This window comes from Prorops nasuta, unplaced genomic scaffold (genome assembly GCF_024137725.1).
Source record: "Prorops nasuta isolate Cenicafe-Biocafe unplaced genomic scaffold, Cenicafe_Pnas_1.2 PNAS00030, whole genome shotgun sequence".
NCBI lineage: Eukaryota > Metazoa > Arthropoda > Insecta > Hymenoptera > Bethylidae > Prorops > Prorops nasuta.
In genome coordinates this window covers 2929685-2954550 of record NW_027116827.1, presented here as the reverse complement: position 1 = coordinate 2954550, position 24866 = coordinate 2929685, and the positions used below count along the sequence as shown (strand labels likewise).

Below are 24866 nucleotides of genomic sequence, written 5' to 3'. Positions count from 1 at the left end.
GGTCAAACGAGTCGAACAGCCACGTGAAAGTAAGTAGACGACGGGCTTTCGTGCGATCGGACCATGTGATTGGCCAGAACTGACTGTGCAACTGAAATCTGAAATTGTCTCGCCGGAAAATTCATTTATCGACTCGGATATTTTCAGCGGACGTACACATGCATATTATGCATACACAGCCAGCCAGCCGGCCAGCCAGCCAGTCATTAGAAGTCTGATAACAAGAAACGATACGTCGCCATGCAAACAGTTACGTTGGACGTTTCAATAGCATATAGATAAAAATTTCTTTATGAGAGATTAACCAATAAGGAGCCTCGGCTGGAACGTATAAATTATAATATAAAAACGCAGAGAGATAAGCGGTCGAGCGAGCACCTTAACGATTAAGCGCAGATACGGCTTTGTGATCATGCCTTCATTATCGATACTGCGATAATTTTTTCTTTCTTTCCACGTATGCGTTTTTATTATCGCATCGTTCGTAATTTTCCCCCAAAATAATCATAATTCATCCATTAAGATTCGTCGTAGCATTGAAATTGCTGGAAATTCGAGGTTACTGCGCGATTGCCGTTGTAAATTATTGTCGAGTTCTATCGGCTTATCCAGAGGCAAACGCGCAACACAAGAGAGTATACATATAGTTAATTATCATCGCACGAGATCAAACGTAATCGCGTTCATCGCGTTTGACATGTATATATGCATGCGCACGCACAAGGCGCGCACCGTACACACTCTGACATATATAGGTATATCGTGTTATACGTACATCGAATCTCTCTGCTTCGACCACGTGACCCGTCAACCGCGAAAGGTCAGCTGACAGGTCTACCGGCCAACTTCACTTGTCTCAACTACTTGACTGTACGAATGGGATAACGTAGCCTCCCCTTCCCCCTCATGATCCGTCTCATATTCAAAAGAACTGAGTTAAAACTTATGAATGTTTTCGAGAAATAAAAGGGGGGGGGGGGTCTGTAGGTACCCAACAGTCAGCACTAGCAGAGAGATGGAAAAGAAAAAAACATGACTAGGGATGCCATTTGACTCACGTTTCAGTGGTTTCGGATTGCTCTGCTTGCGGCGTGACATCCTCTGTGCTCTGCCATCACCACATCAGCATCGACGATGACGACGACGACGACAGCATGATCTCGTTGGATGGAACCAATCAAGCGGATCAATGATAAACAGCGGTGCTCGGAAAAGATGACGAGGATGATGATGACGAGTCGCGCAATTGACTGCGACGACCTTGACTGAGACACAACATACGCACGAGGGACGATAGTGATGAGAAATATGCAAAACAGGTATGCGTACTTGTAGCCGAGGGAGAAGAGAGAACAAACAAGCGTACACTCCACAATGAAACTGCACAACCGGCTGTTTTAATACTGTTGCGATATACCTTCGATTTTATGCTTTATACTCGTGCACCGACGCTTTCAATCGGATCACGATTTTCCATTTTTTCTGTATGCTTTTTTGGTAGACTGGTCCCGGAGATTGTCGCGTCTCGTCGCACAGCTCCGATCAAATGCACGGATATACAATCACCACGACAGCACGTTACGCGGCCGCTGTCAGCGGGCAACTAACTAAACTTAAATGCCGCTGCAATACCAAACAACCCCCTCTCCTATCTTAGCAGCGTGACTCCGTGCACGAGTAGTGGGGGGCTGGCTAGAGTAGAATGGAGGGATAAAACCCGCCTACACATTTCTAACCTTTCTACCTCAATCTCTCATTCGTTGGTGCTTACTACATCTGCCTACTATACGTGTGCACTCTAGTACTCTCCTCATTGGGCGTATTGATCCCAAATTTACCGACCGGGCACACCTGTGCGTGCGCATCCCGTCGATAAGGTAGATTGTAACCTTAACTAACAATGAAATTCAAATCATAGATAACTACTATATCAACGGTAGACTAAAGATTAATAAAGGCTGGTAAAGTCACATAACCTCTCTCTCTTTTTCCCACTCCATATTCCCGGGTAAGTAGACAGATAATGAGATCCCGTGTATGAGCTGTTTAGCCGCACTGCGTAGTTATTGCAAGGGCAATAGAAATCGAAGAAATTGAAAGATTACTAGTGTGTGTCTTATTAGAGAAATAGAAAACTATTATTCAAGAATTAGCATTCAATGCTCCATTACCAACGAGTGTCGAGTATATGAGTATACGAGTTATAATCATATTTAAACTCGGTAAACACCAAATAAATCAGTCCAGGTGAATGTATGACGACTCCTTTGTCGCGTTTCTTTTATTTGTCATCTTTGCAACATTGTTTTGCAAGCGTCTCCTCCGAGACAGTTATCTCCTTATCTCGCAGCTGAACATGTCTGGCGCATTTCGCATTAAAAAAGATATTACTACGAGCGATATGAAACTTTACATACAATTTTTTCTTTTCTTCTTCATTAGCAACTATGTATACGGCGACTGCGACGGCAAAGACGGCAGATAACGAGGAATAATTTGAAACTGGAAAATATTGATTCTTCTTTTTGAACCAACTAATCACACTCCAAGTTTAGTTAGCAAACAAAGTTGCTTAACTACAGCGTTACGAGCAATGACGAGCATGCATAGGCAAGAGATAGAGCTGATGATCTAAGCTTGATTCCCACTTCGCCATCAGGCTTAATTTTAGTTCACGCTATGTTTACGTGACACTTTCCGCAAAGGGCTCTGACCCGTTTAACGCCTGACACACCCCCCCAGGCGACACGCTTACAGGTCGTGACTCGTGACTGTCGTAATGCACTTAAAAGTAGTATAGTCGGATGCAACAGCTAATATAGCTATTACAGTTTGTCTAGGCCAAGCAGCGTGCGATTAGCGATATCGAAGCTTGCGTTCAGCCGACCGCTAGTGAATTATGTTAATTAATCAGACTGATCCATCCCGACTAGTTTACTGATGGCCACGTGTATGGCGCAAGTTCATCCTCCATGATGCCCATCCTTGCTTACGTGACGCTAAGCATGTCTAGCTACTGATATAGCATCCACATTTTCTAGTAAACTATGTGGCACCTTTCGATCGCCGCAAAGGAAACTTGACGTCGTACGAGAAGAAAGAGAAATTATTTAATTTTACTGTACCCAGCTTATCGTTTCTATGGTAACCAATGAACTAATTCTTCTCGAGATAAGCTATACTTTAAATTTACCCGATTTATTTTCGAAGCAATCGCCTATTTCTCAGCGAGACACGCACGATAATTGCGCGATCGAAGCGAGGGCCACAATACTTGAAAACCATGATCACGAGCTTACCGGCTGATCTTACACACCGACATTGCCATCTGCTTGCTATTTTCAGCATTCCTTGTAACGTCCATCTAAGAAATCTACTATATGATAATCATCAAACAACCTTTCTTTGGCATCCACATACACAGTTTCCAATTACTTATGTCGAATACAGAAACGCAACAGTAATATTATATTAACCATTCGAAGCTTTGTAAAGGTCTACAGAGAAAATTTCGGGAAACTGAAATTAACTAACCTAAAAAGAGACTGTTATATTTAAGATCACAAACTGCGCCAAATGCTTCTATAACATCGAAACGCGCATTAGCTGATTAACGGTAGAATAAACATTATTAGTCAGTTAAGCAAGTCTGCATACCTAACCTATCAATAAACAAGTAGAATACAAGTTTACAAAGCGTGTATTCTTGGAGAGACTAATAGATGCACCGAGTGAAGTCTGGCATGTCTGATGCAGCACGGTGTGAAAGGCCACGGTTCAGTGTGCGGAAGAAAGGAAGCACGTTAGTCGGTTAGTGTAGTACAACAAGCTAGTATCTCTCCGCCATTCCCTCTCTACCCCCCTGACTTGATTCGTTCACAGAAACTTCGGATCAGATGGACCACAGTCGACACATTGTGTGAGCTTTGTGTTAGTAGATGCATCGTATACAGCAGATGAGGAGAGAAATCGAGCTTGACGCTTGATTGGGTGACGGGACGAAAAGTAGACGTCAGGTGGGGGTCTCTCCACCACTTCTGCCTCGCCTCCACGACGACCCCTCGCGCGCTTCCTCGCCCTAGTCTCGCTCTGTATGACGGCATGACGTATCAGGGAACGCGCGCCACGCATCCTGACGTCACGATCACGACCTCGGTCAGACTGGGAGCACGTGAACAGCATGCCGCTGATCACGCGCTGATCGGCTGACAGGCACGCCGCAATTGGCCGGCAACGACGAGCCCCTCACGCCCATTGGACCGACTGTGGACCGCCGCATGATCGTGCTCCTGCAACAACCGGGCCGCCCAGAGCAGGCTTGCGCGATTGCGATGCGACCTGAGAACTGAGAAAGCTTCATTACCTTAACAGACGTTCAACGCTTATAGTCAATCGCGTCTCTCGCGCCGCAGCATCTTTCTTGCATTCGACATCTCTCTACGACAACCAATTTCCATTGTACGCTACCAATAGTCCTTAAACTGTTTCCCCAGGGGAATACACCTGATAACAACAATGGAGAACAATCAACCGCTTTCACCTCCAGCCTCACCTCAATTCAGGCAGCAAGTAAGTGACGATTAAAAATTACCGCCAGCTTCCACGCGCCAATTACAAATTTCCTTTGCCTTCCTACAATCGTTCATCCCTTTTATCTTCGAGCACTTTGCAAGTGCGTTCAGTTTACCTGTGAGTCCTGAAACCGATTTACTATAATTAACATTCATCCTCGCTTTTGTATCAAATTACAAAGATAGTCTCAGTGATCAGTGAAAAACCATACATCAATGTGATTTTCTTCTTTTTTGTAGAACGAACCTCTTCAATCTTCGTTCAGTGTGGCAGCATTATTGGGGGAAAAATTGTTGGAGAGCAATCCTCGGCAACAAAAACAGCAGCTGCATAGTGTTAAACCGACGAGTCAGACGGATGCTCCACGTCCAAATTTACCACCCACACCTCAGCCTTCAGACTCTGAAGAGGACGAGCCAGCACGAAAAAAGTTTTGTGTGGAACAATGCGAATTGGCAAAAGTAATTATATAGTATAATGAATGAAAGTTATGCTTTGAAATATCTCCTGATCGGTGTACGCGGTTACCTTCACCGACACGCATGCGCATTTGCACAGTGAACACAAATAACCAACGTCTGATCACTTCTTATCCTTTGAGCAACATCATATAACATCCTTGTGTTGCGATAGAAAATACCAGAGTGCCGTTAAATTATGATGGATACCGGGATGCAAATCTAAAAAAAATATCGTTATTGAATTATTCCAGCTTTAAGATAATTATATGTATATTATAGGATTTAAAATATAAATGTGCTTACTTATTTTGTGTTCTCCATTGCAGCTACTATTGGATGGTACGCCACCAGCGAGCCCAGAGCCAACCAGAGTATCGGTCATAATGCGCGCCAACAGAGACGGGACCTGCAGTCCCGCCAACCTGACGGTCAACAGTCTCGACGAACCGGGCTCCGAGGAAGCTCGGGCAGAGCCCCCCCGAGAGTCGAGTCGTAGCCCGCTCAGTTGTTCGCCAACAGCCGGCTCGGAGAACGTGTTGAAGAGCCTCAAGTTCAAAATGAGCCTGCGGAAAGAGGAGATAATTGTAAACAGCAAGAACACGGACCGTGAGAGCATCGGGCAGACGAAATTGCAACCTTTGGCACCGAAACCAGCACCCATTGTAGTTACTGGATTATTGGGATCTCCTTTGCTCCTAGTAACCGCGCCTGCGGCCAATCCACCCACGACCAATTGCAATGCGCACGAATCAGCTGTAAGAAGGCGCGTGTATGAGTGTGAGCATCCCGGCTGCGGAAAAAATTACTTCAAGTCATCTCATCTAAAAGCTCATACCCGCACTCACACTGGTGAACGACCATTCTCCTGTCCCTACGAGGATTGCAGCAGAAGATTCTCCAGAAGCGACGAGCTCTCCAGGCACAAGCGAACGCATACCGGGGAAAAGAAGTTTGCATGCGCCGTCTGCCAAAGAAGATTCATGCGTAGCGATCATCTGGCCAAACACGTGAAGAGACACGCCAGAGATAGATCATCGACCAATCAGAATGGAGCACCAGCTGTCGGTACTCAGCCTGCCCCAGCATCATTGAGGTTAAGTTTGCTGCCTGTACTGGCCCCCCGGATAACAACACCTCTACATCAGCAGATCTTACCGCCAAGACTGGCCGCCTGAAACAGCGTCAATGTCAAAGTTAACCCAAATTCATTCCACTGTATCCCAATTGTACCAAGCAGAGGATCATTGAGGCTATATCATTGTGAATCGTGCAAGTGTGATCTTCGAGGAATGGCTCCCCTAGGCCACCCGCCATAAAATATCAAAATTTATCATCCATTCAAGGGATTCAGTGATAATTGCCAATTTTTATATAAGTTTAGTATTTAGAGCATTTTAAGAATATCGGCGCCACCGGCCAGCCTCCATTTTTCGTTGGCCGTCCCGCAAACCAAGTACCTAAGTGTGCCTGTGATCAGTGTTGAATTTTAGTGTAAACGAGAATACGAAAGATTAGACACTCGTGAAATATGGAGAGAATGAGAGACAAAGACAGATTATATTTATTTACCAGAAAAATTTATCTTTCATGTATATATGCATAGAAACAAAACGCTATATGTCTACACGCGTAGTCTAAGATAATGTTACAAGTTCATTCGCTTTCTTCATGATTTTAAGAATTAACCATTTTTTTTGTATTGTAACGTACACAGATTTAGCTAGCTAGATCGCGGTCGATTCAAGACCTATTGTATAATATAAAGTATATATAATTTTTCTACCTATACGTTTGCAAATATAAAAAACTGAGTTTTGTAAATCGTTATAGATTTCTTTCTCTGAGCATAACCTCTCTCGACCTTTTAATCTCCACTTAGAAATATATACCGTTACAATATTTTGTACACATACCTCTTACATATTTTTCAATTACTTGAGTCTGCTTTACAAATCCTATCCACATTTCTAATAACAGCTAGATTGAGCTTTTCTAACGGCTACTATTCAAAAAATGGCGTCATTCAACACCATTTGGAACAAAGTTTGCGCGCTATTTCGTTCTTCTCACCAATGTTGGCGCTGCTGTCTATGCTCTGGCTATGGAATGTACGAAAATAGCTTAAAGAAAAAGGGAGAAAATTGGTAGTGGCTGATAACGTGATTACACAAATTATTACCAAACACAATATAATAATAGTACTTTTTTCTATTGATGCAATAATAAATTAGTGTAATATATTTTAATGATAAAATGCAGATGTTTTCGGCTTACTTTAACGTCTTCAACACTGTATCAGTTAGATCGTGCAACAATGTAGAGAAGGTGAGGCACTCACGATGCCCCGGAGCTAAAACGTCAAGAATTAAAATCATTTGCATAACTTAAGGAAATATACATTTTTTGTTTAAGATATTTTTGCACGAAAACAGAAAAGAGCCTCAAAAAGGTACTATATAAAAAGTTAATATCCCTCATAGTTAACCACACAGATAACGTTTTCTTACGTCTATGACCCTGTGCCCTGGGGCGTGTCAAGTGCTTTGTCATTCTGAATATAAAACAGACTTATTAATCGATTAGCCAGTTTTACTACAAAGTTGATCTTTTTCGGTCTAAATGACACTTCCACGATAGACATGAAAATTAAAACGATTGGCCAATAGTATAGTATATGAAATATATTATTTCCTCGACTGTGCTGATATATTATAAGAATTATTTTTTCTTGAACAAGAACCTCGCATTTCAATTTCTCTGAGTAATGTTTTCATATTACGGAAGCTCGTATGAAGAGTATAATGAAATTCACCATGGAAATAATTTCCTGCTTTGATTCTATTCTATTCTATGATTATAGTGGAAATTATAAACGAATCTGACTACAGTGACAAAAAGCAGAGGATAGGATCTCACCCGTACGCTGACGCGAGGCGAGATTTTATATCAAGCCGGAAAAGTTTCCATCACGCATCGTACGAACGACGAGCGTGTGCCTCTTATTTTGATATGATCGCAACAATATCGATCAAGCAAGACCCATCCTTTATTTTTGGCCACTTGCACTGCCCATTAAATAAGGCACTCCATTTTTAACTGGAAGGAGTCTAGTCGACTCCTGTCTGAGACCTGTAAGGTTAAAAAATATATAATTAATACTTTTACAATGTTTTTACGTGGTTTTGATATTCTGGTAAAATATGTTGCTCGAGGTAACAAGGTGGTTCATTCCTGGTCATTGGTGGTTTCTCGCGAAATCTACCGCTTTCTTGCATCAGCCAAGGACCCTACCTCTTTTTCGCCTCGGAAATGTCACAAACAGGTGTGTGGGACTGGTAGATGACGCAAAAATCTTCTGGATTGCCCTATGCTACAGCTTTTCTTTATTTTTCCTGTAAAATCTAAAATTCCTGTAAAAAATCTAATACTACAAATACCTGTCCTTCCTTACTAAAACTACGTAGACAACTATTTGATTTTAGTTTTTACAAATAATCTCCATATATTTTTAAAGAAGTTGAATAGTTTCTCTTTTAATGTTTCTTTGGATTTTCGAGTTTTTTAATTCAAATGACGTTATTCGTTTTATCGATTCGTTGCTAATCTCTTTTAATACAATAGAAGATTGCTGATGGTATATACATATATAATCTATTTGCCTGTACATTTAATGCAAGCGACATATCCGCAACATTTCTCAACATTGCATCAAGCTCTCATCAGGAAAAAATTCTTACCTATACCATTATTATTCATGATTTCAGAGTTACGTTTATGGTAATAAATTAAACAATACAGATTTGCAATTGATATCAGTCTCTTAACACAATATCGATTATTTCATCAACTTTTCTTCTTTCGGGAGTAAATAAAGATAAAGCGAGGTCATTTTTTTTTTCAAAAATATTAAATAAATTTACTTTTAAAAAGCGCCTCAAAGTTTCATATAAAAGACTTTTACAATATACATGTGTACATATTTAGATATATATCTATAGAGATTATGGTATTAACGGTATAAAAAGTTTAAAATGCATTGATAAACAATTGCATCTACTGTATTAAAAATAGTGAAAAATAATTGGCCTAATAAATTTTTGTAATACCACTAGTAGCCAACAATATTATTTATAGTCTTTCCTAACGGTCTTCCAATAAATTCAAATAACAATGTAGTGGAAATTACAATGATTGTTTCTTTCTTTCTGTCTTCACATTTAAAAAAATAAAACTGAGCAATAGTTTTACTTCTTATAAAACTTTTTGGTCGGATCCTTTGCCATGTCATAAAGCGTTTGGCATGGCTTGTAGGCAAGACCGTAATGTGTCTGATACTCCTCCATTTTTCTCACCAATTTGTCTGCACCATAGTAATCTATCCAGCGGAATGGACCTCCTGAGAATGGCGGAAAGCCCAATCCGAAGACGGCACCAATATCGCCCTCCAGCTGCAAAGCGAATTAAATAAAGTTCAGCTAACGATATATTATCTAGGCTCAATTTGATCAAAATATAACAATTTTGATAAACATACGGGACTAGCAAGCACGTTTTCTTCCAAACAGAGCACTGCTTCATTGACAAAACGTGTGACCATTCTTAATTGACGATCTTCATCAGACGTACTACCTTTAGGTTCAAGTTTGTATTTCTTTAGTATATCCACCGCGCGAACATTGACATCCCTATGTTTCGAGTTAGTTTCGTATACGAATATTCCCTTTCCTGATTTACGCCCCAGGAATCCATCCCTTACCATATCATTGAGAATCTCAACTTCTCCTCCTTTAAATCGGTCTCCAAAGGCCTTTACAAGGTCTCGACTGATATGAGAGGCTACGTCTATACCGACCTCATCCGCTAAAGTAGCCAAACCAACGGGAAATCCGAATTTCTTGCTCAACCGATCAAGAGTAGTCGGTTCTACACCTTCCTGCAATAATCTGATAAGCTCAGACATCATCACTGATAAAATTCTAGTCGTGTAGAATCCAGGACCATCCCCAACAATAATGACAGTCTTCCCTTGTTTTAATCCAACATCTACAGCGCTCTTTATCGTCTCTTCCGAAGTACCCTTATGCGTGATAATTTCCAATAATTGCATTTTGTCTACTGGTGAAAAGTAATGCATACCGATTACTTTTTCAGGTCTACTGCTACCAGCTGCTATTTTTGTTATCGGAATTGCAGAGGTGTTTGATGCGAAAACACAATGTGCCGGTGTGACTGCTTCTACCTCTTTAATGACCTTGTGTTTAATCGTTATATCCTCAAAAACAGCCTCAATCACCATATCAGCATGTTTGAATGACTCATAACTTAGCGTAGCATCTAGACTTGCAAGATACTTGTCTTTGACGATAGAAGAAATACGTTTACGTTTCACCGAAGTTTCCAAACCCTTTTGGATTTGGTTGACTCCACGGTAAAGACCATCTTCATTTGTGTCCTTCATAGTTACGCCATAGCCTTTATCAATACTGACTTGAACAATTCCGGCACCCATCAGTCCAGCACCAACTACAGCAATATTTTTTACAGCGCTGTTCGGTGGGCCAAAACGATTCTTCTTACATGCTGTTTGGCCGAAAAATAAACTGACCAATCCTCGACTCTGAGGGGTCACCGCTAAATGTCCAAAAGTCTTTGCTTCCGCATCGTATCCTGCAGTAGGGCCTTTATCCAATCCCGTTCGCACTACTTCCAGAATTTTTAGTGGTGCTGGGTACAGACCTCCAGTCAGTTTCATTACTTGACTTTTTACTTTATTAAATAGTTGATCCTTTACGAAATTATACGAAAGAGCGAAATGAGTAATTTTGTCAATTGTGGTTTTGGGATAATGTTGAACTTCAAGTTTTCCGCTGGCTAAATCTTTCGCTGCGGCTATAGCTGTCTCTTCCAAATATCTCCGCGTACTACACGTTGAAATAAGACCAAAATTTTACATATCATCATCATTTTTCAAGATATTTTAGTTGTTTCCAAAGCAAAAGGATAATACTTTACTTTTCTTCGGCGGATGAAACTCCCGGACCTAAACGATTAACCGTGAGATCAACAATGCCAAATTTTTTGGCCTTATCGGCTTTTAGCGTTTGTCCAGTAACCATCATCGTAAGAGCGTTAGGGAGCGAGACTAGCTTTGGTAATCTTTGGGTTCCTCCTGCCCCAGGAAGAAGCCCGAGCTTCACCTCAGGTAAACCTAATCCAGTTTTAGGATCGTTAACGGCAATACGGTAATGGCATGCCATTGCAGTCTAGATGCAAAAATAATGCAAATAAATTCTAAAACTGAAAAAGAAAACTTAGGGATATTAAATATGATACCTCCAGTCCTCCGCCAAGACAGCTACCATAAATGGCAGCTACAATAGGTTTTTTACTATCTTCGATCATTTTTAAAATTCTTTGTCCATCCTTCGACATCCTATATCCATCTTCTTCATTCTTCCATTTTTCTACCATAGTAAGGTCAGCCCCAGCAATAAAGCTTCCTTTTTTTCCACTTATAAGTACAGCAGATGATACAGCTGCATTATTTTCAATATTTTGTAAAACTAATGCTATTTCATTCATTACTTCTTGATTCAAAGTATTCACCTGCAATTACAGATATATAGAAAAAATTCAAAATTTTCATCTTCTTCTTACCTTCTCCCCTGGGGAGTCCAAAGTTACAACAGCTACATTGTCGACAACTTTAATTTTGAAGTGCTTTGGATCTTGTACAGTGGAGAGTGCTCTAATTGGTTGATATAGAGCTACAAGAAAAAAATTTATTTAAAGGAAAAATATAAGTGTTTCTAATGGAGTATTTGTTTTTAAACGTTTTAAGAAATTGCAAAATGAGGTCAAATGTTGAGTCAGGAATGGAAAGAAAAAAAATAGACTTCATTTTTAAAGAATAGATCAATCTATTCACCATATAGAAATTTTGCCAATGAATGTTTTGCACGAGTATCGAGTTCTACTGGCAGTGCAAAGGTTGCTTTAACGTAACGATATTTCAATTTCAAGAAAAATGTTAACAATGAAAAATGTATATTTAACAATAATCACCTGCTCGTGTGACGAAATTTACATCAGCTCTTGAGAAGCGCATTAAAGCACCTATTAATCTGCACCCCGTCATGATTACTTAACAATTACTTAAATTTCTACAATTCCAAGTTGTTACGATTTGGATCTCTCCCCTTCTTATCCTTGTACAGCAAGCAAGCTTAAAGTGTAAGTATATAACAACTTTAACTATACATATTTCGCACTTGATAACTTATTGCTTCTGTTATAAATGCGCATGCGTAGAGCCGGCCGGTGACTTAACCTCAAGGACTTTGACCTTGATATACTCAGCAGCAGTCAGCTACTTGCAGCTACTGTACAGTGTACACAATACTTTGGTTTATTACTAGTAATTACTACTCTGTTTACCTTTTTTCTCTTTCTTTCCTTTTTTCTTTTTAACATTTTATTGTTTGTTTGTTTAAGAATAACTAGCATTTCCGGAGAATGATGCATAACCTCCAACCAATTGTATTATTTATCTTCGAATTCTTGTGGATATATAAACTTTTATTATTAACATGTTAATAGTTGTATTTAGTTTTACAGTAAAGAAAGTACTGATTGAAAATAATTTTCTCCATTACGAATTTCGAGGAAAACAATTTTTGTGCTGTTGGTTAGGAAAAGATAAACAAAGAAGGAAGATGCAACCAATGCAGGAAGATGACTGAGAAGAGTAAAGGAATTAAAACAATTGAAAGTATTTGAGAATTTTCTTCGTTTTGTTTAAAAATTATAGATGGCTCTTTTTACTCTAAAAAATTTACAAGAATTGTTTTTCCTTTGACAAATCAAGAAAAGCTGCGAGGAGTGTCCTTGCTGCACTGCTGTATGTATGTATTAGTGTAATAATGTGGGGAAAAGGAAACATGCTTGTCTCGTCTCAACTAATCGTACTAATTCTATAGTACAGTGATAACGAATAGACCCTAACCACCCTAACGATTAATGAATTTCTATCTTTAACGTGAAAAATTTCTGTAGCCTGTCTCTCCTATAGACACCATGCACACCAACACAATGACAGTGAGATAAGAATGTATATTGGTGTATATGCATACTATCAGCGCAAACTATCGGTCAATTTTCGCAGTTTTTCAGTGTAATTTATTTATACGTATACAGTACAGTTATACATTGACACTTCGCTATCATTGTGTTGGTGTGCACGGTCTCTGCATGGCCTTCTCCAGTCTCCTGACGCTCCTGACCACTCCTGACTCTCCTGACTTCTTCATGCTCCATCCAGCGTTGCCAACTTTAACATAATTATGCTATGATAGCAAATATCTTAACAGATTTGTAAACAGCAATGTCTATTTTTTCTAAATCTTTTATCTCAGTGTTAAGTTCATGATCAGGCTGACAGACACGTCTAATGGAAGTGTTCAAAAACAACCGCTCAGTGAGCGCTCACTGAGCGCTTGTATTTGATTGGCGAAACCCTAACTTACAACCAATCAGGTGCAATTGCTCAAGTTCAGTGAACGTTTACGTATGAGTTATAATTTATTAAGGATTCAACCTAAAGGTCGCGTTGAGAAATTCAGTAAGGATAAAGACTGTCAAGAGCTAACCTAATGACCTTTAAAAAAAAAATCACCCTCATTTACTATACATTGTATAGGGACCGTGCACATCAACACAATGATAGAGAAGTGTCAATGTGTAACTATATACGTATAAATAAATTACACTCAAAAACTGCGAAAATTGACCGATAGTTTGCGCTGATAGTATGCACATACACCAATACACATTCTCATCTCACTATCATTGTGTTGATGTGCACGGTCCCTATACATGTTGGCCGTGTTCCAGAATTCACTGCCAGTACCAGTACTGCGGATATCATTATCTTTGTCAAGAATGAAGCATTGAAAGAAGACAGAAGGATATTCGTAGTACTGTCAGTGAATTTTGAAACACGGTCAACGTAAGAATAATTCAAAATGGCAGAGTTGGCAATGCTAGTTCCATCTGGGAAGAAAAATAGAAAAAAACCAAAATGGCGAGTGCGGGATGCTCGGCATTTTCCTCGGACGGACAATACCTCGCTTATTGTGGAAATGACGGAAAGTTGAAGATTTATGAGACCGCGACTGACAGGCTAAAGCAAGAATATACACCTAATCTTCATTTATCGTCACCATGCAGTGTCTTATGTTGGATTTCTGTCAGCCAACAATCTACCAGCATAGCGGTACGCCATGTGCTCCCCTATTACTCCCTTTTCCTTTTTATCCTCACTTTTAAGTATTTTAGAAATGGCACCAGTAATGTTGACTATAATATTAGCTATATTTCCGATAGTCAAGCTTCATTAAAAAATATTTATTATTTCATAAAAAATATCAATCAAATATTTTGAGCTTTATAGGCTAGGAAAATTAAAATTTCTATGTATATGGTATAGTAATGTATTTACAGTTAATTCGCTATTTTTTCAGCCTTCACCATGGAAAAAATTAAAGAAAAAGTCATCAGACGAAACAGACTCAAAAGGCATTGTTGCAATGGGCTCTGTAAATGGAACAATTATTTTATATGATACAACATCAGCAACTGTTAGTAATCAATTAGAAAATGGTCATGTTGCTGGAGTTACAGCCATCACATGGTCTCCTGGTAGTAGTCTTTTCACAGCTGCTGATGATCATCAAATTGTTGAATGGAATATTCAAGAAAATGGCATAAAGTGTAAATGGAAATCAGGAAAAGGAAAAGTAACAGCTTTAGCTATTGTACTAGATGGGAAATCACTGATATCAGCAGAGAGAAAAATTAAATGGTGGAATTTAGATACTAAGGAATTGATACGTACATTCACAGGCCATGCCTATCAAGTGACAACTTTAAATCCAATAAGAATAAATAGTACAACTTCTTATATAGTTAGTGGGGCTCAGAATGAAGGCTATTTATGTATATGGGCTTTAAATGATGTAAGTTCAATAAATTCTCATACTTTTCAATTCTTAACTTCCATCATCTTGAAGAATATCATTATGAATGTTTCAGCAAAAAATTGACAAGACTTCAGCAGCAACATTGTCCATCCAGGATGATCCATTATCAGTTTCAGTTCTTATAACTAAAGAATCACAAGTATTGGTGATGAGCATTACCAGGCTTGGGCAAGCATTAGTTTTTAAATACCAGCCTAATGGACATTGTGCAAAGCCTTTAAAACCAGCTCTAAATATTGCTGTGGCATCAGACTCATGTCAAAAGGGAGATATTCAGCAAATTCCCATTCTTGTAGGAAAATTAATGGAGGATGAGAGTATACTGCTAGCTTATGGCTCGTACCTAAATGTAACATTTGAGAAAGTTGTACCTGATTTTTCAGAAAAAATTCAATGCTTAATTAGGTCAGAAGCAAAAAAAGGAAAAGATAAAAAAGATGAAAGTATATTAAAAGTTAAAACAATCGTTACTGATGATAATGTAGAGTATTTAGCACCAGGTAATATAATTGTAATTATAAAATATACTTTATGATGTTTTACATTACCTTATTCAGTGCATGTTTTAATCTATTAATTCCAATTTCTTTAGGAGTAGGAGAGACCCCATTGAAAAGGAACAGAGCAAATAATGCCAAATCACAGCTTCTACTAAAAGATAGATTAGAAAATCTCAGTTTAAATTCAGAGGGAACTACAACAGGAGATACACCTACAAAAGGAAAAAATATGGCACAATTATTATTGCAAGGTCTAAATAGTAAAGACAAGTCCATTTTAACAAGCGTATTATTCACGAAGAATGAAAATGTTATTAGAAATACGGTATTGAAACTACCATTTCAAGCAATAATACCGTTACTAAGGGAACTTACTACAATGTTGCAAGGCAAAACATACCCGTGAGTCATTGATCGGCAATGTAATATTTTATTTTTCATAATCATTGCAAAACAACATTCGTATTACTGAAAAATCTGTTGCAGGAGTCAAATTGCTGTTATATGGCTCCGTAATTTAATTTCGGCGCACGCAGCTCATCTTTTATCACATCCTGACGTAGCAGATTCGCTTAGTCCTATTTTAAGTGTAATTGATGCTAAGTTAATGCTTTTATCGGACGTTTCAAGACTAAGAGGAAAAGTCTCTCTTATAACTGGTCAAATCTCGCAATTTAAAGAAAACAACAATAAAGACATTATGCAGGAAAGCTTACTTGTATACCAAGATCCAGGTATTAATATCAGTAATCTACTAACAAATAACAGACCGTTACTTGATTTGATTAAAGAAATTATTTTTCCTTAACTTCTTATTTCTTTTTTTAGATTCGTCAGATGAAGGCACGAATATGGGAGACACAGATATCGGTAGTGAATCGGATGAAAACTGGGAAGAAATTTCAGATCAAGGAGAGAACAATGAACAGGCCGATGAAGAAATCACAAGCATAAAATCAGGAGATAATGAAGACAACGACGATGATGATGCTGCTTCAATGTGCAGTTAAATTATTTTTCTATACGCTAGTATAGTACTAATACAAAAACAGTGAAGTGAGAATATGTAGTAATGCATATGCATACTAACAGCGTTATCTATCGGTAACATTTAGCATTTTTGGGAGTACGTTTTCCTATACATATATTGCAATACAATCTCCCTACATTATGATTGTATTTGTACTTTACTAGCGTATAGTTTATATGTAACATATCTTTTTTAACATATGAGCATCATAGTTTGTTCTGTCGGAACTTCTTTTGTTTTAATATTTTCCATTTTAAAGCAAATCGTCTAGTTTATGTTGATGAAGTATAATGAAACGGGGGAAAGCTGTGTAAACCGACTTGTGGTATTACTTGCAATTATAGACGATTTATTTTTGCAAAAAAGATTGAACCCCTAATGAAAGTTAAGAGAGGAAATATTTTTAAAGATATACATATATATATTTGTAAAAATAATTGTATAATTACCTATTACATACAAACCTCCATTCTTTCATTGAATTTAAAGATTATACTTCTTTCCTTTGTAGCAGTGTATAATCTTTCAATGGATGCTTTTTTAATATCCTATTCTGTTAAACATTTTTTACCTCATTAAATAACTATACGACTGAAAATTTGATTTATCTTAATCACACAATGGATTTATCTTCTTCGAATACCTCATTTCATTACACCATGACGAAATTTGGAATTCTCATGAGCATTTCAGAGTTAAGACTACAACACTTGCAATCGGAAATTAAGAATGCAGCGGATGAAATTAATCAGCTTCGAAATAACTCCAATTTGCCAAAGAAGAATATTCATTTGATTAACCTTGATCAGAAACTCACCGATACAGTGAATGCTGGAAGAGTATATCCTTTGGTCTTCTGTCATTAAAATATTTTTATTTTAGTGCAGAGTCAAAAGAAAAAATATAGTTTTACAGGCAGCATGGCTCGGACCGTTTATATACCTGATAGATAACTTAAAACGAAGTCCAGTGTCAAAAAAGAAGAAAATTCAACAACACGATGTAAACCATATTCCAGCTTTTGAAGTAACTTTGCCGAGTAAAGGCGGGGAAAAGACTGAAGTCTTCTCAATTTTGGAGAAAATTTGTGTGCGTAAATACTTATCTGTCTACTTAGAGTGCGAATCTTCTTTAACAAAAAAAGGAAATAATTATTATATTTTTAAAAAATGTATGTTACTATAGAAATGTCGCAGAACTCCATGTGAAAAATCACCCAAAAAAATATTAAAAATTCTAACACGACCTGGCACTAAGCTTTATATTCATCAAACTACCACAATTTGCGAAGAAATTGATGAATAAATTCGGAACAGGGTGTGTATGCGAAAAGAAATATAAAAATGGGCAAGAATATAGCACGAATATTCTTACAATAGCTGTAAGTATCAAACTAACGAAATTAATGTCAGCTATAGAATGAAGGAATACTCGTGTAGCAATTCTACTGAATGAACAGCAAATATGTACAGTCTATTACCCGACGGGCAAAATCCAAGTGTAAATTAATTGCAGTTATTTTGCAAGAGAGAATTCTATCTGCATTTCACAGATACACGCCACTTAATTAACTGAAAATATTAATTCAACGGCAAGAATAATGATACTTCGTAATTCGTGAAATCGCACGAATTATCTTATAATTTTTTTTCTCTAAAACTCTCGACATTGTAATTATGACAAATAAAAGGCAAGTTTATAACAGAGAGGTAGATCTGAAACTTTTCCAAATATATGCGATATCCCTTAGCTTAAAAAAATCGATTAATACAATCTGCACATAATGCATACGGACATGTGATAAATTTGGTTGAAGTCCCTATCGACAAGAATTGTTTTAAGAACTAGTTCTGTAATAAGATCAATTTCTCCTATAACATATGATTCATATTAATTTTTAATTGATAAGATGGAGTAGTAGAGTAAAATCGCTTTGAAGTGCAGGTGACGTTGTCGAAATGAAAAAATAGCTGTTAATACACGTTTTATCTGAAAGAAAAAAGAGGAGGGTAGGATAAAAATGCATATCGTAAAGCAAACGGTTAGTAACGATTAAGACAAAAAAGGGGATGTATGCTTTAATTTCTCGTTACGAGACATCGTTATCTTGTTTTTGTGAAATTAATCTTTCTTGCACCATGTTTCTTAACGAATTGAAATAATGAAATTTGCGATTATGAGTCGACCTTCGAGATATATTCATTAGTTAGAAGTTTAAGAACAAGGTACGCACAGGTAAAGTTGGTTTTTGAAAGGACCGATCTAAAGGGGAAGAGGTAGGTGATTTGTGGGGTGCAAACAGGTGTGTCAAAGTAATAGAATTGAAAGAATTAAAAAAGTAGAGGGGAAAGATTGTAAGTAAAGAGCGCTTATTGGCTAAAATTTGCAGTATGATGCCAGATAACTTGGCGTGTAAGATTTGGAGGAGGGGGAGGCACACGACCAAAAGTAGCAAGGTCAAAGGTGACTCGAAGATTAAAGGGAAAAGAGAGTGGTATAAAAGAGAGCGGTTTGCAGAATTGAAGCATCGTCCTCTCCCGCTTGGTTGGGGCAAATTCGATCAGCAGCTGGGTTCGAAACTGTGAAAGAACACATCGGTCTGCCAAGATGATGAAGGAAATCCTTCTTCTGGCTCTGACGGGCTTCTGCCTGATCCAGGCCAGCAGCAACCACCAGGGCTTCTTCAACACCTACACCGCTGACATGGAGTTCCTCCACAAACAGAAGAAAATCTACGAGCTGCTCTTCTACGTGAAGCAGGGTGCCCTTACCGACATGGAATTCTACGACATTGGTCGCAACTATGACATCGAGAGCAACATTGACATGTACACTGACAAGGTAAAATTAATGTTTGCTCCACTCTTCATCAGTCTCTACATAATTGCGTTTCTTTTAGACGATCGTACAATACTTCCTGAAATGGTACCACAGCAACAGCATGCTGAGCCGTGATGCCATCTATTCCCACTACTACGAGGACCATCGAGAGGAAATGTTGTCCCTCTTCAAACTCTTCTACTACGCCAAGGACTTCCAAACCTTCTACAAGACAGCTTGCTGGGCTCGATGCTACCTTAATGATGGAGTATTCGTGAACGCCTTCACCATTGCCGTGTTGTACCGTCCAGACTGCAAATACATTCGTTTGCCAGCCATTTACGAAATCTATCCCAACCAATTCTTCGACTCCAATGTCATTCAGGAAGCCCACCGTATTCAAATGACTCGTGGTGCGATTTCATCCTCGCTCAATCCTCATAATTGGTGTTTCTTCTTTTACAAACTCTTGATATCCTTGTAGGTTTGGCTACCACCGGAATCGATAACACCGACAGCTACATGATCTACGCCAATTACACTGGCCATTATGTGCAGCCCTATTACGACGAAGAATACAAATTGGATTATTACATGGAAGATGTCAGCCTTAACGCTTACTACTACTACTTCCGTACGGTATTCCCATTCTACCTGAACAGCAAGGAGTATAACATCCCCAAGGAATTCCGTGGAGACTTCTACTACTACTTCCACCAACAGCTCATGGCTCGTTACTACTTGGAACGTTTCTCCAACGATCTCGGTGAAATCGAATACCTCGACTGGTACAAGCCCCTCTACCCTGGATACTACTCCACTCTCATGTACGGAAATGGAATCGTGATGCCACAGCGTGAACGTTACTCCAACATTCCATACTACAAATACAAGTACCTGAAGGTAAGAAAATCACAATTATTCAAAGGAACATTGTTTCACTAGCATTGAATTTTGCAACATTCACAGGACATTGAAAGCTACGAATTCCGCATCTACAACGCCATCGACTCAGGTTTCGTGTACGACTACAGTGGCAAGCAGTACAACATCTACACACCCGAAGGTTTGAATATCCTGGCCAATCTGATTGAAGGAAACGCTGACTCTTGCAACGCCAGATACTACGGAATGTACGATGCACTTGCCAGAGACATCCTTGGTTTCAACTATGACTACTCCCAGAAGGACAAGGTCATCCCAAGCGCACTCCAATACTACAGCACCAGCATGAGGGACCCAGCATTCTACAGGCTCTACAACAAAATCTTGGGATACTTCTATAGATACAAATACTATATGCCTTCATATACTCACGACGAGCTGGCCTTCCCAGGAGTTAAGTTTGAATCCGTCAACGTCGACAAGCTCCAGACTTACTTCGACTACTGCGACACCTTCATCAACAATGGCGTATACGTAGAGAACTTCAAGGAAGGCTCATCCCTCCGCATCAAGGCACGTCGTTACTGCCTCAACTACAAGCCATTCACGTACCGTTTCAACATCAACTCCGAAAAAGAGACCAAGGCCGTCGTTAGGATCTTCTTGGGACCTGCATTCGACAAATACAACGATTACTCTTACCTTCGCAAATACTACAAATACTTCGTACAACTGGATCAGTTCATTGTTCCACGTAAGTTTCCCTTCCAAAGTCTTACACTTTTACTTTTTTCCTATGACATCGATTAACCATTTTTTCTATATTTTTCTTGCAGTTAAGACTGGTCTCAACAACTTTGAACGCCGCAGCACAGACTCCATTTACACCATGCCAGACATGCTCTCCAGCGACCTCTACTACAAGAAACTCATCAAGGCAGTCAGCGGTAGCGAACCCTTCACATACTACGACAAGATGTATGGATTCCCACAGCGTCTCTACTTGCCCAAGGGTAAACCCGAAGGAATGCGCTTCAAACTCTTCTTCTACGTCACTCCATTGGACGAATCGAAATTGGTCACCTACGAGCTTCCAATCTTCGGCAAATACTTCTATGATGGAAAGCCTTTCGGCTATCCATTCGACAGGCCGATCTACCCATGGAAATTCTTCGTGCCCAACATGTTCTTCAAGGACGTGTACATTTACCACAACAAGGAAGGAGTATATTACCAGAACGACAAATTCTACCCAGGAGAGAAATACTACGATGACAAATACTACGGTGGCAAGACCTATGAAAACAAATACTACAGCGACAAATTCTACGACAAGAGCTACTACAACTACGAGAAGCAAGGCAACTTCTGAGCCCTTTCCTTCTGCTCTACACAATGATTTCCCCCCACGACAAGTTTTATATATAACATTTCCGCAAATCTTACACAGCTTTGAATCTTTTTCTGTACCATACATAACGATGACTGATAGAGAAGAGCAAAGGCTTCTCAAATAAAGAACGCTCTGCAACTAACACTTTCTTTTTTCTCTCTTCCTTCTTTATCCTGTAAGAATAAAATCTCATATTAATCACGCGACAAGAAATGAAATACGAGGATCTTACTCACATTTAATTTCGCGATTAAAAGCTCGATGTCAAAAGGGCCAATGCAAAGATTATCTTACTTTGACCCTTGGCAAAATATCTCATCGAGCACAGATATCAAGGAGCGGTGGAGGTATAAATACAATTTTGGATCGAAAATTTCCAAAAGTCTTCTGAAGTTGAAGCTCGAAGATGCCGAAGTTACTTCTGCTGGGAGTATCAGTGGTGATACTGGCAAATGTTTGCCAATCCACGCATTTGCCAACTTACACAGCAGACAAGGGTTACCTGCAAAAACAGAAAAGTATATACGAGTTGTTCTGGCATGTGGACCAGCCCACCCTGTACCATCCGGAGCTCTACCAAACGGCCAAGTCCTTTAGCATCGAGGATAACGCATCCTCATTCAACAATAAGGTGAGTAATCTTCATTGGTATTAGTGTAAATAGTGCGAAACGTAATGCGAATGGAGAGTGCATTTCACGCTGGATGACTTCTCAATCATTGGCAGGAAGTCGTGCAAGAATTTCTTCAACGATGGAAGTATGGAATGCTGCCAAGAGGTCGACTTTTCTCGATGATGCATCGGGAGCTTCGCGATGAAGCTATGATTGTTTTCCGTCTCTTCTATTACGCCAAGGACTTTGATACGTTCTATAGAACGGCTGTTTGGGCTCGTTTCAATATCAACGAGCAGATGTACTTGTACACCCTGTATGTGGCTGTTCTTCATCGTCCGGATACTAAATACATCTATTTACCTCCGCTCTACGAAGTTTTTCCGAATTTCTTCTTCAATGATGAAGTAATGCACAACGCATACCGTATGCAGATGCAAACTGATGTTAAGGATGCTCGTTTCGTCCAAGCCAATTACACTGGATGGTACCTTGCCAGTGAGGAGAAACAACACTATCACCAACTCGCTTACTTTACTGAAGACTTAAGTCTCAACTCCTTCTACTTTTGGTTCAATCACGAATATCCCTACTGGATGAGCACCTCGGAATTTAAATTTCCTGAAGTCAACGCCCGTGGTGAAGTGTACTTGTTTGGGCACAAGCAATTACTCGTACGTTATCAATTGGAACGATTGTCCCACGATCTTGGTGATATCCCAGCTCTTGACTGGCACGATCTATCTAAGACTGCAGAATATCACCCATACATGCATCATTATAACGGTCTCCCGTTTCCAATTCGCGAAAACCATCCGATAATCCCTGATTACCTCATGCAATACTTAGAGGTAAGTAATTCACGAAAATCCTATTGTGCACTCTGTAAAAAAAAGATTTGTAATATTAATATAGCAATTGGAGGATGTTCATCATCGAATAGCAAATGCTATTGACTCTGGTTACATTCTGGATCACACTGGGAAACAGATGGATATTTACAAAGAATTCTCTTACCTTGGTAACATCATCGAGGGTAACGCTGATAGTTATAATCAAAGATTCTACAAGAGCTTTGATCGTCTGTTGAGAAGAATTTTTGGTTTCGGTGGAAAGCCAATTTCCAAGTACCAGACGATACCAAGTGCCCTTGAAATTTACTGCACTAGTATGAGGGACCCTATGTTCTACAGCATCTACAAGAAAATCATTGACTCCTACTATCTTCAGTGAGCACTCCTTTTGATATTCTTAAAAAATCGTATATTGCGGATAGTAAATTTAATATTATAGTTTCTGACATTGCCTTAGTGTATATGTATCGCTATTATATTCCCAGGTATAAAAAGAATCTTCCGAGTTACACCCACGATCAGCTGGCATTCCCAGGGGTCAAAGTTGAATCGGTGACGGTGGATAAGCTCGTTACTTATTTTGATGAGTTCCAGTCGATGCTGAGCAACGGGATCCCTGTTCACGATCATATCGAGGCACGATCAAAGTTGATCATGGCACGACAGAATCGTTTGAATCACAAACCATTCAGTTACCACATCAGCTTAAACAGTGATAAAGATCAAAAAGCTGTGATTCGTATTTTCTTGGGTCCAAAGTATGACGTGCACGGCCACGAGCTAGACATTGCCGAACATTACATGAATTTCCTCCAGCTTGATCAGTGGATGGTCGATTGTAAGTGATGGGAAACCTGTAATTTAAGAGCAAGATTTAATTTTGTTGCATTTGCAGTAAAAATTGGTAAAAACAAAATCGAGCGTAGCAGCCATGAATCGACATATGCAATGGACGATGAGATGCCAAGTGATGTTCTCTATGAAAAAATTGTCAAGGCTCTTGATGGAGGCGAGAGCTTCAGTTATAACCATCAACATTACGGATTTCCACAACGTCTGATGTTACCTATTGGTAAAAAGGAGGGTATGCCCTTCAAATTGTTCGTCATCGTCTCAATCTTTAATGAGAATCATTCTGTGAAGTTTGAATCTCCCATTTGGGGAGAAACTCTGGTGGATGGCAGTTCTCTCGGTTATCCTTTCGACAGGCCAGTCTACTCCTACAACTTTACCCAATCCAATATGTACTTTAAAGATGTCTTGATTTATCACAAAAATCTCGACGAGCAAGCCTCTAGATCCTTGTAAGAAGAATGGATATCCTCAAATTTTATTTTTCTTTTACCTTGTGTACTCTTCAATAAAGATATATCCTTAATTACAGCTGAGAGTATTCAATTTTTTTATTCTCTAGAAAGAAAAGAAAAATGTATTTTTATGTTCTATTATAATACACCAATTTATAATAATCAAAACTTTCTTTAAGGAGAGGGGGAAAAGAGGATGGGACATCATTAATCCGCGCGTACAAAGATTCCTCATATATCTCGGGTCACTTGCATTAAGACCTCTCTCCTTCTCTTGATTATTGAAACATAAATAATTCGATAATACTTAAGTCCGTTTAATCTCCCATTTTACGATTGTGTCGCGCATTTATCAGCCGTCTAATAAGTACAGATGTTCTTACTAGAGATT

General features: G+C 39.0%; 5 protein-coding genes across 6 annotated transcripts; 4 read left to right on the top strand and 1 right to left on the bottom strand.

The window, feature by feature from the left end:
• Positions 1 to 3910: 3910 nt before the first annotated feature.
• LOC136782740 (Krueppel-like factor 10) lies at positions 3911 to 6877 on the top strand. The gene is made up of 3 exons (XM_066742376.1): positions 3911 to 4569; positions 4812 to 5033; positions 5360 to 6877. Exons 1-3 carry the CDS (start codon positions 4516 to 4518, stop codon positions 6206 to 6208), a joined length of 1125 nt encoding a protein of 374 aa, XP_066598473.1. The 5' UTR covers positions 3911 to 4515; the 3' UTR covers positions 6209 to 6877.
• Positions 6878 to 9035: 2158 nt separating this feature from the next.
• Positions 9036 to 12283, bottom strand: LOC136782738 (trifunctional enzyme subunit alpha, mitochondrial-like). The gene is made up of 6 exons (XM_066742374.1): positions 12099 to 12283; positions 11691 to 11800; positions 11367 to 11639; positions 11046 to 11296; positions 9568 to 10954; positions 9036 to 9481 (listed from the first exon to the last, which is right to left on the bottom strand). The coding sequence occupies exons 1-6, from the start codon at positions 12169 to 12171 to the stop codon at positions 9278 to 9280; spliced, it is 2298 nt and encodes a 765-aa protein (XP_066598471.1). The 5' UTR covers positions 12172 to 12283; the 3' UTR covers positions 9036 to 9277.
• Positions 12284 to 14051: 1768 nt separating this feature from the next.
• On the top strand, positions 14052 to 18198 carry LOC136782739 (WD repeat-containing protein 43-like). Of its 2 annotated transcripts, XR_010824169.1 has the most exons (7): positions 14064 to 14307; positions 14555 to 15049; positions 15126 to 15573; positions 15666 to 15975; positions 16060 to 16307; positions 16402 to 17692; positions 17789 to 18197. XR_010824169.1 is itself a non-coding variant. In XM_066742375.1 (6 exons), exons 1-6 carry the CDS (start codon positions 14113 to 14115, stop codon positions 16581 to 16583), a joined length of 1878 nt encoding a protein of 625 aa, XP_066598472.1. In that variant the 5' UTR covers positions 14052 to 14112; the 3' UTR covers positions 16584 to 18198. The 2 variants fall into 2 exon arrangements, 1 of the variants encoding a protein (XP_066598472.1); XM_066742375.1 differs by having other exon boundaries at positions 14052 to 14307; positions 16402 to 18198.
• Positions 18199 to 19210: 1012 nt separating this feature from the next.
• On the top strand, positions 19211 to 21764 carry LOC136782788 (arylphorin subunit alpha-like). The gene is made up of 5 exons (XM_066742461.1): positions 19211 to 19444; positions 19503 to 19836; positions 19908 to 20326; positions 20393 to 21062; positions 21145 to 21764. Exons 1-5 carry the CDS (start codon positions 19211 to 19213, stop codon positions 21678 to 21680), a joined length of 2193 nt encoding a protein of 730 aa, XP_066598558.1. The 3' UTR covers positions 21681 to 21764.
• A 198-nt stretch (positions 21765 to 21962) lies between these two features.
• On the top strand, positions 21963 to 24476 carry LOC136782818 (arylphorin subunit beta-like). Its single transcript, XM_066742505.1, has 6 exons — positions 21963 to 22048; positions 22101 to 22332; positions 22428 to 23165; positions 23230 to 23543; positions 23654 to 24006; positions 24064 to 24476. Exons 1-6 carry the CDS (start codon positions 21963 to 21965, stop codon positions 24474 to 24476), a joined length of 2136 nt encoding a protein of 711 aa, XP_066598602.1.
• The last annotated feature ends 390 nt before the right edge of the window (positions 24477 to 24866 follow it).